The 13,522-nt window shown below is 34.5% G+C and overlaps 1 protein-coding gene across 3 annotated transcripts in view; it reads right to left on the bottom strand.

Annotated features, from left to right (window-relative positions):
• Positions 1 to 13,522, bottom strand: part of LOC113072224 (kinase suppressor of Ras 2-like) — an 86,871-nt gene that overhangs the window by 66,120 nt on the left and 7,229 nt on the right. For all 3 annotated transcript variants that reach the window (XM_026245298.1, XM_026245296.1, XM_026245304.1), the window contains exons 3-5: positions 12,651 to 12,801; positions 3,655 to 3,690; positions 1,800 to 2,307 (exon numbers count right to left, since the gene is read on the bottom strand). In XM_026245298.1, the coding sequence (XP_026101083.1) occupies positions 1,800 to 2,307; positions 3,655 to 3,690; positions 12,651 to 12,801 (695 nt within the window). The remainder of the gene's footprint in view (positions 1 to 1,799; positions 2,308 to 3,654; positions 3,691 to 12,650; positions 12,802 to 13,522) is intronic.

The raw sequence follows: 13,522 nt of genomic DNA, 5'->3' as shown, positions 1-13,522 counted from the left end.
AAAAGTACGCCTCAACAATAACAGTGAAACAATGTGGGTTTGACAGACAAGCTCATTAGCTGTTTCAAAAAATAAATTGTAGCATTATGAAAACCTCCATAAATGACTAATATTCTGGATAAATTGTGAAAAGTTGTTTTTGGAGAGTCAGACCGCAAAAGCGAATTTCCATCAACTATTTCCACACTAATGGTAAAAGCCAAAGTACATATACCAGATACTGACCCTGTTTTCATGATGCTTCTGATGCTTTCTGCACACTATTTCACTCACCAAAGCATTACAAGTTTATTTAAAGACAGAGGAATTAAATCAAGAAGATGGCCTCAATGTTTATGATCTGAATTTGAAAAAAAAGTATAGATCTGGACTGACAATTTATAAGCTTAAAGCAGCGAACTCCATTTATACAACTACAGTAGTCACAAATGATGGTCATGAATATACATCTAAAGACAGGCTGTAACTATGAGATATGACTGGCATTTTTGGTATGCCATGCATTTGGGACAAAAACAAGACGTCCAATTTTGGTGTCAATTTTCACATCAAATTACATTTACAAAAGGGATTGTAACTCTGTAACTTATGGTAAAAATGTATGAGAGTCATAGATTTTTGCTAAGAAATAATAACATTAAGCATGACACATTCTAATGTGGGGAGAAAAAAAAATCTTTATTAAACTTTAATTGCTTTGATGTTTGAATATCGTCTTTGTCCCATGTACATACATACATGTACTGCTCCATTAGACATGTCCATGTCATTGTCTGTTCATCGGCTGTCCTAGGCATGAATCAACAAAGTCTCAAATGAACAATACAAGTCCCAAATCAGGTCTACAGGAGATATTGGAATAGCTTTGTCCTGATTGGATTTCCCTATTTGCTGGCATTCTCTGCATCCAGGCCCTTATTAAAGTGACATGCAAAGGGTCTGGATCACATCAGAGCAGGGGGACTGGTAATCACCCATCTAATGCCATTTAATCCAGTTTACTGATCTAAACTAGGAAGTAATGTCTCTCTATTTTTTTGTTTATCTTTTTGTCAAAACAACATAAGGCACAAGTGGCCTAACCATCATGAAACCTCAAAGTTACTGATTTAAAACCTCCCATTGGTCACTCATGCATGACACACAAAAATTGCACAAGAATCTAGAATACATTCCTAATATTTTACTATTTTAATATACCATTATTTTCTTGATTATTTATTTCCATTTTCACTTTTGAATTTTATTAATTGTGTTGTGTTTTTGTAATTTTTATACTGTATTACAGGAAGTACATATATATATATATATATATATATATATATATATATATATATATATATATATATATATATATATATATATATATATATACATACACACACACACACACACACACACACACACACACACACACACACACACACACACACACATATATATATATATATATATATATATATATATATATATATATAAATATATACTTTTTTGTTAAATTGATGAAATATATACTGAATAATCAAATTATTAATCAGTGCATTCTGGGATTGTCTTACTTATGAAGAATTACATGCAATGCTGTTTTAATTTTTGATCAAACAATGTATTTTAGAAGATAAGAAGCTTTATGTCAAACCCACATTTGTGATGCCCTAAAATGCTTACTATCTAGGCTGCTTACTTTTTTTGCTGAGCTACAGACTAAGATGTTGCCCTCACACTGAAAAACAAATCGACATTTAAAATGCACTGCACAATGCATTACGCAGAATGCTGTATAATGTAGTGTGACTCACTTGGGCGTCTGTGCGTCATCTATTCTGTTCCCCAGCTGGAACTCATGGGATTTGCTGCGGTGCAGAGCCGTGAACCCTGGCAGAAGGTGGATGAGCTTCCGGCTGGCGGGCGGCGGGGTTCCAGGGGCCTTCAGTTTATTCCTGCGCCTGACCTGTGGCGTCCCTGGAGGGGTCATGGTGTTCACTACTAAGGGAGTCCGCGGAGGGGTGTGGGCAAAATGCCTCTGTCTGGGGGAAGGAGGGAGAGAGTGATGTCCCATATCCAGAGGTGAGGGGAAGAGGCCATAGTGAGGGTCCACGGTAAGCCGGTCTGTTGGGTGAGGGGAGTAGAAAGGGGGCGCCAGGGCCTGGGGACTCTGGCACAAGTGCTGGCTGTAGCGCGAGTGCAATTTGGGGCTCTGGGAGAGCTGGAGACGGACCCACTGACTGTGGTCTGACGGCCCCACTGGGGTGTTCTCTTTACCCGACTCAGACGTGGGCCACTGAATAGACCAGTCCTGCTTGGATCCTGTGGACACAAAGTGTGAGAGATGGAGGTTTGTACCAGCCAGAATAAAGGGGAACAGGTAAGGTTGGAAAAAAACACTGGAGAAGATAAGACAAGGACAAAAATAAAAAAAAGAAGAGATCAAAAATGAAGAGACCAGGTGAGGTGAGGTTACATGAGATGAACCAAAACAGGCAATAATAATATATGAGACGAGACAAAATTAGACAAGAATTAAAAAAAAGTGGAAAAGGGCTGATAGAATGTAAAAAAACAAATGTAATTTAATTTAACTTAATTTAAATACAGTAAATAAAACATGAGCAACATAATATTTATTTTACTTAGTTTTTACTAAAATAATCTGACATAATAAATATGAAAATTAATATTTAAAACTATTTAATAAACTTGAATTTGTTTTTAAAATTAAAAATTTACACAAAATTTACTAAATTGTTTGAAGATAAATCAGTTTAAATAAATAAACTCAACTTGATAAAAAAAAATCTGCAAAATAAATCAAACTTATTTCATATAATTCATTTGGAAAGTAAGCAATAACAAAAGCTGAAACTGAAAATGAATTAGTTTAAACAAATAAACTGAACTTGATTAAAAATATATATAAATTCATATTTATTTTACATCATATTTTCTAAAATAATCAGTTTGAACAAACAAATTGTACTTGATAAAAAAAAATCTGTTCAATATTTTTATAACGTTTGTTAAAATTATTTTAAAATAATGAACTGAAAATGAAAAAAAAAAAATTTTTAAACAGTTTACTTTAGATAGCTATAACTCCTCAAACAGCTGTAATCCTCAAACAGAAAAAAACTTACTGACTAATGCTGATGATCTGAAAAACATACAACCACTAGACATGAAGAGCATAGATGACAAGGTATAAGAGAAGAGAAGAGAAGAGAAGAGAAGAGAAGAGAAGAGAAGAGAAGAGAGAGAAGAGAAGAGAAGAGAAGAGAAGAGAAGAGAAGAGAAGAGAAGAGAAGAGAAGAGAAGAGAAGAGAAGAGAAGAGAAGAGAAGAGAAGAGAAGAGAAGAGAAGAGAAGAGAAGAGAAGAGAAGAGAAGAGAGAAGAGAAGAGAAGAGAAGAGAAGAGAAGAGAAGAGAAGAGAAGAGAAGAGAAGAGAAGAGAAGATGCATTTTGATACCAAGGGCCAGATGAAGGATGTCAACAGTGAAGAGACTCAGACGGCATCTATCATGACAAACAGACAGAAAGATGAAAGGATATGTGTAACTGAGAGTGTCTCAATATAATGAGTTCTGAATTTGACGGATACGTAAAAACACCACAATGACAACAGACACACTGGAGAAAGAGAAACGGACGGTGCCTCACCTCCATTACTGTGTAATTTGTCATCCTCAAGTTGTTCTTGAAAAAAAAAAAGGAATACACATTCATTAATACATATTCAAATGAAATTCAATTCATATTCATTAAATTTCTCTGCATTTTCTGCAATTAAGAATATAACTGAAATGTGTCCCTTATACCAGTTTTGTAATGTTCATAATGGAATCACCAACACCATTAATGTAGACAAGAGGGAAATTAAAATATGAGTCAAAATATGATCCTTCTTTTTTCTTAAGATGACCATTATGCATCATATCATGTTTTTCAGTCTCGCTAGCTCTTTCTCTGTTTGTTTTCCTCTTGCGAAAATGATTGTGTTGACATAAATACAGAATAATTTGGCATTACAGAGAATGAAGGGAAAACCAGCAGACAGACATTAAATTTGTCTAACTCTAGAGAAAGTGTGGGATTATTTTTGTTATCTGAATGTATTTTCATGAGATTGAACGTGAGCTGTAGAAAATGTCTTCAACTCTGGGAGAGCTGCTGTAATTTGATTGATGGCACTTTTATATATAGAATAGCTGAAAGACAAGAAGATGGATGGAAACCCACATGGCTAAATGTGCTAAAGAACATCAATTCATTTTCAAACTCATCTAATAGGTTAATTGCAAAAGTGGTTCATTTTTCTTTCAAGTTAGTGAATTTCGTTGTACAATTACTTGCTGAGAAAATAATACAAAAGCTATAACACTGGGCTGGCAAGAGGTACTCCCTCTTGGTCCGTTCACGGGATAGTAAAGGCAGGGAAGGTCTAAATGATTTGAGCAACAAAAGGAATTAAAGGTGGAATATTGCAATACTAAAAAGTATTTTTTTTCGTACACATTTTTTTAAGCAAAGGTACATTTCAAACAAAGCAGCTTTCTCTGGTCAGCACAGCAAATCCATGAAAAAAATCCATTATAAAATCTGTGTTGGGAAATCGAGTGGATTCCTATTGAAATTACTAGATATTGCCCTAGAACAATGGACAAATGTAACTGCACCTTTAGGCTTCAATGTAATTTAGTGGAAAATGTGATTTTAACTCAATAAAGTTATAGTATAAGTCTATCCTTGCAGAATAAGTGTTACTTAAAGAGTGGGATTTTTTGTTATTTAACCTTATATTATTAATAAAGAAGATCGGGAAATATTACAAGCTGGACTTGAATGCATGACGCTCATGGGCATCACAGCTCATCTTGTCATGGCAAACTAAGATTGAGGCCACACTGCAAAACTAAAATTTACAGCTCCACTAAGTCATGGTTTACGAAGAAACTTTCTAAAAAAAAAAAAGAAAAAAAAAAAGAGAGGGAGAGAGAAAAATTGTCAATTTCTGTCAAAGATCGTTAATCAGTAATTGCTTGGAATCCACACTCTACCGACTCCACACATGAACAAACACCATTACAGGACCCTCCTTCTTGTGGTTTACCTGGACTGAGGCTCAGCGGTCACAGTTCACTACACACAAATGATTCTAAGGGCCCTTAACAACCCCTCAACCCCCTTACAAGACACTCAAGTCGCTCTAGGGGACACACTCCCACTCTTTGAGCATGATGGGAGATAAGTGTGTTTGCCACTCCTAAGGAGGGGTCCAGTGGGCACAGCTGAAGGACACTTCTCGCAGTCCTCTCATTGCCTTGAAGATGCTCAAATAAGCATTTTTAATTACAGAGGAGAGATGACAAACAAGCTACTCGAAGTTTCAAAGTTTCAGGCATGGCCTGCGCTCGACCCGCCGAGAGATGTGTGAAGTTTGCAATGTCAAGTTGCTTACATGATTGAGAAACCAATAACTAACTACTTGGCTGGTTGATATGTTTATTAATACTTTGCTGAGCCCCGGAGGAAGCTTCACATGAACTACATCCTTCTCCTTCTTTCAGTGTGATTTTTAGGGCCTGACAAACAAAAAACAACCCTAAGCAATTATCCTAAAAGCATATCACATCTTAAAAAGCACAAAACTAACCAGACTGACCATAATTGGACTTAAAATCAAATGTTGTGTCCCTTTTTAATGTTAAAATAGTGTATCCTATCATAGTGCCAATGTGCAGAAACAGTTTAAGCCTATTGTAGGTTGATTTCTAAAAATCAAAAAAAAGTAGCAATATTATAAACTCACCTTAGTTAGTGGTGGGACTAACTGTTTGTCTAATGGGAACCAATGGCAAAAAGAAGAAGGGAAACCTCTTACAGTAATTTTTTTCATGAAAGTTAAATTCACTTTTCAAAAGCCTTTCTTACATATATTTATGTAAGAACTAATTTGAGGGATCTACACAGAAATGCATTCTTCTCATGTTTTATGAGTGACACCCAATATTCTTCATCTACTGAATGTGTTTCACTTATTTTGTAATAGTTTTCAAACTTGATCTGTAGAATTTTCCACACTATACTAACATTCCAATGGTCAGCAATTATTTTTAAGCACTTGATCAGAACTTATTTATTATAGAAGTCCTTAGTGATTGATATTTAATGATCAATTTAATGCATCCCTGAGGAAAAAAACTATTAAAAAAAATCAGACTGACCCAAAGATTTTGGGTGGTAATGTACATGTATACAAAGCAAAATGTAGAGTAGAAAAGATATCTGGTGAGAAAGTCTGAAACGAACATACTATATAAGAACACATCACAGATTTTAAACTGTAAAAAGTAATTCCTATAAAATAAAATAAAACTTTATTTTTGGAGGATATAGATATGCCACTGGTATACTGTGTATCCCTATCTAGTAACACCCTGAAATAAGTGCAAAGATAAAAAAAAACAGTTTGTTCTCCAAAAAAGCTGTTGTATTTATTTATTTTTTTAAAACATCCTCGTCTCACACCCCATGTTGGTTTTGTCTATCATCAATTTTCAACCTCAGGATTCACCTGTGTCTTAGTACAGAAAGGTGTGAATGAATCTGTCTGTTGTGCAGCAGATTGTGGCTACAGCTGTCAATAATTCCTCAGTGTATATTCTCCTGAATGATGAATGTATCTTATAAAAGCATTCATTTCAACATTCATAGCCTCACAGTAAGTGAGACAAATATCCTTCCAAGTTAGTTTCATTGCATTAATGAGATGCAAATCAATGTCTCTCATGAGCAAAACATGATGTCACAAATTAGAGGGTTATAGGAGTTGCTAAGGTTTTTGACTGGTGGTTAAACCAAAAATTAAACATTGCTGAAAATGTACTCACACTCAGGCCTTCAATGATGCAGATGAGTTGGTTTAAGAATCTTTGCATTGCATCAATTGTTTACACATGGATCCTCTGCAGTGAATGGGGGTCTTCAGAATGAGAGCAGATGATAAAAACATCACAATAATCTTCAAGTAATGTAAATAAACCACAAGTCATTTTTTCAAGTCATTTTTTGCTTCCAGTTAAAAGTGCTCTATTCATAATATTGCTGTCTCCAGCAAAAATATTGTATTGCCTATATCAGGAGAGATCACATAGATCAAGCACCACTTACAAGCAAAACAGTCTGAAATAGTTCTACACCAATATGTTGGTGGATTTTGATGTGAAAGGACAACAGGGGATACTTTTACACTGGAGGAAGCTTTATTATGGATTTGGCCAGAAGTGACAGTTGAAACTATTTAAAGATTCATTTGTTACAAACATGCAGCTTTTTGCTTCACAAGGTGTTTATTGATGGACTGGAGTGGTGTGGATTGTTGTAATGTTTTTATCAGCTGTTTGGACTCTCATTCTGACGGCACCCATCCACTGTAAAGTATCCATTGGTAACCAAGTTATGCAATGCTACATTTCTTCAAATCCGTTCTTAACAAAGTGACATACAGCCAAGTATGGTGACCCATACTCAGAATTTGTGCTCTGCCTTTAACCCATCCAAAGTGCACACACACACACACACACACCATGAACACACACCCGGAGCAGTGAGCAGCCATTTACTAATACTAACTATGAGCCTTATAACACCACTAATTTCATCCAAACATCCAAACTACAGAAGAAAGAAGGAGAGTCGACCGATAATGATTTGGCAAATCCTAATGAGAACATGTCAAAGTTTCTGAAACAATGCATTTGCAATCACGACCATTGCCTAGCAACAGTACCTTATACAACTGCTACAAAGGGATGCATGGATACTTCTGTTAGCATCTCGATTAACAATGGAATTATCACAAGTCAAAGATACTGCCATTAAAATCACAAAAACTCCAGAAAGGTGTCAAGATGACACGTCGCCCACGCAGTTTGCCTATACATCACAGCGCTAATCATTTCCGAATGCCGTTAATTAGGTTCTGCTCTAATAATAACGCAATATGACTGACTACATGACATGATGACTATGAATATGACTTAGCAGTGATATTTCTGTCAAGGCAGGGCTAATTATAAAGGCTCCTCAGCCATCCACAGTGGACAAAATACTGACAGAGAGGAAATGACACATGCATCAGATCAAAAACACATTTGAGCCGAGTCAAAATGACCAAGTCTCGCCAACCAAACATGCCTTCAACTGCATCACAGTTTTCCCAAAAATATTAAGCAACACAACTATTTTCAACATTGATAATAATAAGACATGTTTCTTGAGAATGATTAGCAAATCAGCATATTAGAATGATTTCTGAAGGATCACTTGACACTGAAGACTGGAGTAATGCAATCTGAAATTCAGCTTTGCCATCACAAAAATTTTAATAACATTTTAAAATATATTAAAATAGAAAACCTTAATTTTAAAATATAATACTTTTTCACGCTATTACTGTTTATACTGTATTTATAATCACATAAATGCAGACTTGCAAGCAAAAGAGACTTAAAAAAAATAAACATTTGAATAGTTGTGTATAGAAATGTAGCTGTATTGACAGCATCTTTTCCTAGTTGAACAATTCTACCAGCCTGAAATTCTAAATGGAATTTTTATGGTAATTTGGAACCAGCCGAACTATAAGTGCATCACAGGATACACATTTGCCAGCTTTTATAAACTGAGCAGGGAGCTAAAATGAATGCAAAGATAGGATTTCAAAGATGCTGTTGACAGAGCTTAAATTGTATTGAACCTGGAATATTTGCTTAAAGCCAGTTACTGAGTAGTGACAATGTCATGGTTTATGTAAATGTTTATTTTATGAAAACAACCACCTTTGGGCAAATATTTGGGCAACAACACTTCTGAAAAATGGTTTATTTGTAAAACTGTTTGAAGGGCTGTTTTGGGGGAGAAGCTGAAAACATAAATCCCAATTACACACTAATATGAATGATAAGCAGCACTTTTTTTTTTTACAATGTGTAAAGTAACTGTTTAAAGGTTAAATAGAATACAACTTGAGGTCAATAAAATAACACAATGAGCAGTATTATACACCTATTCATCTTTATTAACTGGTAAATATATACTGACACACTGAACATGAAATTGGTATATACCGTATTTTTTTAAATAGGCTATTGAAAGTTCTTGAGAAACGGCTGAGATGTGTCTGTGCACTTTTGTTACGGAGTATGCCTTTTATAAAATAATCCCTGTTAATCCCTGAAACCAGAAAGATGATTTCTCCCCTTTATGTGTAGAAGAAGTTACAGCAGCCGATTCTGTTCTAGAAAGGAGTCACAACAGTGTGACATTCACTCTCTGGATACAATAATCAAAGATGTGCCTAATGAATAAATGAATAAATGGCAGAAAACATGAACGCAAACTGTACAAATATGGATATTTTCTACTTTGTTTTGTTCTGAGAATTTGAGAATCAATAAATATTTTCATTAATAAAGGAACACTGGTTAAACATGAGACGAGTTCCAAATATTATGGTATAATATACATTAAAATTACACACTGCTTCTGAACTGTTCAAAAGTTTGGGGTCATTACAACTTAAAAAAAAAATTATATTCTAACCATTTAAAATAATATATAATATAAAAAATATACACATATAATAAACATAAGTTTCAATGTAATTGTATTAGGTTTCAAAATCAAGCAACATTATGCATGAATGCCTTTCACTGCTTTGTTCTGCCTGTAAGAATCCTGTTTAATATATTACTTTTCTCCGGAAAGCAATGAGGTGTGAGGTCTCAAACTCACTAAAATCACTAATTCAGTTTAGTATCCTCTCGACGACACTACAACACCTCCCATTCTCTCTCTGTCCTTATGAGACCTCTACGCTTATCCTCTACCCATTCAAGAGATAGAGATGAAAAGATACTGAGATGAAGGAGAAAAGACTGCAGGCTAGTGAGGGGCAGACACACAGAAAACAGGTCTAGTTCACAAAATGTTTTTTTTATGAATTCTGTTGTCATTTACACACAGAAGAAACAATATCCTTAGTGGGTTTGGAATGACATGAGAGTGAGTAAATGATGGCAGAATTCTCATTTTTCTGTGAACTATTCATATAAATTAATCAGTCTGAATAAAAAGACACTGCAGAGATGAGAACAAGAGGGTTAGAGAGACAGACGGAGAGCAAGAGTGAGAAAGAAAAGAAATCAAGATGACGATAGATGACAATTTTAAATTATCCACCATGCTCTTGTGATGGCTGGAATCCCCACAGTCCTTGTGTGACACCTCCACTGGACTCTGAAGGAGCCCATGCTGGGTCCTCAACAAGTTACGAGCATCTTAAAATCCTCTCTAAGCCATCTTTAAACAAAGCAATCCAGCCTGATCACACTTTCAACAGTGCAACCGGCGGTTAGCGCTGTGTCTGAACACTATCACAGCAGGGAATCCACGTTTGCGAAAATTCAGGCACCCCAGGGCAGCCGCACTAACACTACTCAAAGCAAATACAGAGTCAATGGAGGAAAGAAAGAGCGGATGCGAGGGTACTGTGGATTTGCTAAAGAGATACAATGAAAACAAAAATGCATTATATCTAATCACTTCAAAAATACATGCACAATTTGAACAGATGCGTGCAAACAAACACTCAAATATAAGATCACTTTTTGTATGTGTGATATAATTTACCTGTTAAAGAATAGTTTTCCTTTGTTTTCTGACAACCCTATTATAACTCATGCAACATAGTACTAGACTGAAAGAGCTTTGCTGCCCACTGTTGGCCAACACAGGCATTTTTGATTTCCCCAGAAGGACATTTTTTGTCTTTGAAAAATATTTCATGATTGATTATTGGTCATATTTGATTATTAATCTGGCTCATAAGTAGCCTATCAATCAAATCATTAATCATAGGCAACGTTAAATGTGCAAATCATTAACTTCCATGGATGCAGAAAGCTGAAAGATGTACATACGATGTTAACATCAATTGAGGACAAAATTATTAGCAAGAAAAAGTCCATAAAGCAGGACGCTCCAGCCGTTTAAAACATTAATTATCAGCTTTCTAACTTCATCACAAACTGGTGAGGATTTAACATGGACTGAGATTTGAACATCTGCAGAAACACTTCCTTCAATCAAATCTTTTCCAGGTAAGAGCAGTAACCATCAGCTCCAGCTGTGGGGATAGAGGACAAAACACTGCAGGAGGATCTAGCTGATCATTTAAAGTGTGATGTTACCTAACACTGTTATCAAACTGTGCTGTATTTTAGACCGTGATACAATGCTGTCCTCCAGTGGTAGAAACACACACTACGAATAAGCTCTGAGGTATCAAACTGTATAAACATAACCCTGAAGCTCATTGCAATTAAAACATCTGGAGAAAGGCCTTGTTTAAACAAAACCTTTTAATTAAATTAATTTATTAATTCATTCATGTTACAAATACTAATACATTTAAAAACCTGAGCCTCACAGGGTGACATATTATTCAGTTAGTAAAACATTTCTGTGCAATTTACAGTTTTTTTTCAGTATGGATTCATTACAAACTGATTCATCAAAAGTGACAGTAAAGACATTTATGTTTTTGTTAAAAAGCACAGCTACTGAAAACTTAGCTTTGCCATCACATGAATAAATTATAGGTAACACTTTAGAGTAGGTAACACATGTTAACTATTAACTACGACATTTTTCTCAATAAATTCTTCATTTGCTGTTTATAAATAGTTAGTAAGGTAGCTGTTAGGTTTAGGTATTGGGTAAGATTAGGGATATAGAATGAGGTCAAGTAGAATAAGGCATTAATATGTTCTTAATTAGCATTAATACATGGCTTATAATCTAGTAATATGCATTCTAATAAGCAACTAATATGTGTTACCTATTCTAAAGTGTTACCAAATTATATTTTAAAATATATATATATAAAAACTGTTAAAATACTGTTTAAATAGTATTTTTTTTTATCAAATAAATGCATGATAACAAATCATTAATATTGCTAATTAATATTGTTAATATTTTAACTGATCATGGCTCATCCAGTCATACTTAGAGTTGTGACTATCAGTACAACTTATAGTGGGATAGTGCAGAAAACCGGGTTTTGTTTGATATTTTGAAATTAAAGAGTTTAATGTACTATGCAGACAGACTCAAATGCACAAAGCTCCTTCCCATTCCACGATCTGTGATTAATTACCTAAAATACAAAATAAAGCCTGCACACACACACACACACACACACACACAAAACTCTATATTCTCTATAACTAAATGTATCATATTAAGCAAATTCAGATGCATTACAACAGAGTGACAGTGTCTTTCCATCCCAGTACACAATAATGAAACTCAGCGTTGTGTTGCCCTCTACTGGATGATCTCTAATATAACTTTTCTTTCAGACCAGAACAAAAATAATCTGGGTGGATACCTCTTATTAACCACTCAAGTAAATTTAGAAGAAAAATAAATGATACACCATATAATGAAATTTTTGAGAATTCTGTGTTTTCATACTTTTCTGTACTTTTTGCCATAAGAGTAGAGAGACAGACAGGTGATTCTTGACAGACAGACAGATAGATATATTTTTGTATGTTTTTATTTTTAGCTACATCCTGTGAACTCACCTGATTTGTGGGCTGATCGTAGACATGTGAGTGAGGCATTGAGCCGAGCACATTCTTCATCACTCGCTCCAAACTTCTGCAGCGCCTCACACACCTGCTCATCCGACATCTCCAACAGAGCCTCCAGAGTCAGCTCACCTGGAGAGATCTCCTACAATAAAGACACAAGTCTGAGATGTGCAAGCTGACCTAGACTGAAAAATATCATTTGTATTTCATTCACTTGCCCAATGAGATTTTTAAGATCAAGTGGATTTCGAATACTACTTGAATACAACACTACTGTTAAAAAAGTTCAGGGTCAGTTAGAAGTTTTTTTTAAACAAAATAATTACTTTTATCAGCAAGGATGCATAAAATTTATCACAATTGACAATAAAGACATAATGTTACAAACCATCTCAATTTCAACTTTAAATTCATGAAAAAAAAAAAAAAATTTAACTGTCCCCAATCCTTTGAACAGTACTGTTTCTTTTAGTCATAATTTATTCACATGCATACATGTTCCTCAAAATTCAAGTTGGTATCAAAATGACAAGCAGTGAAAATACTATATTTGCCCATTTAATTATTATGGGGAATTCAAAGTAAAATTGCATTTAAAAAAAATATATATTCAGAGTGCATCAATAGAATGAAAAATCACAGATAAATTATTCATTTTAAAATGTATCATGTTAAACAAATATATATTTTAATTCAAGTAAAACATTAAATAATGTCCTTTTAGTATGATTTGATCTGAACAAAGAAATAATTTAAAATAATACCTTACTTTAAAAATATATATATAAAATAACAGGGTTTATAAAACTAACCTACAGAATATAGGAAACTTATGACTGATGACAAAAGACTTGAGATTTAAC

The sequence above is a fragment of the Carassius auratus genome, chromosome 5, assembly GCF_003368295.1.
Source record: "Carassius auratus strain Wakin chromosome 5, ASM336829v1, whole genome shotgun sequence".
NCBI lineage: Eukaryota > Metazoa > Chordata > Actinopteri > Cypriniformes > Cyprinidae > Carassius > Carassius auratus.
Note: the sequence above shows the minus strand (reverse complement) of the source record. Positions and strands in the feature narration are given on the sequence as shown.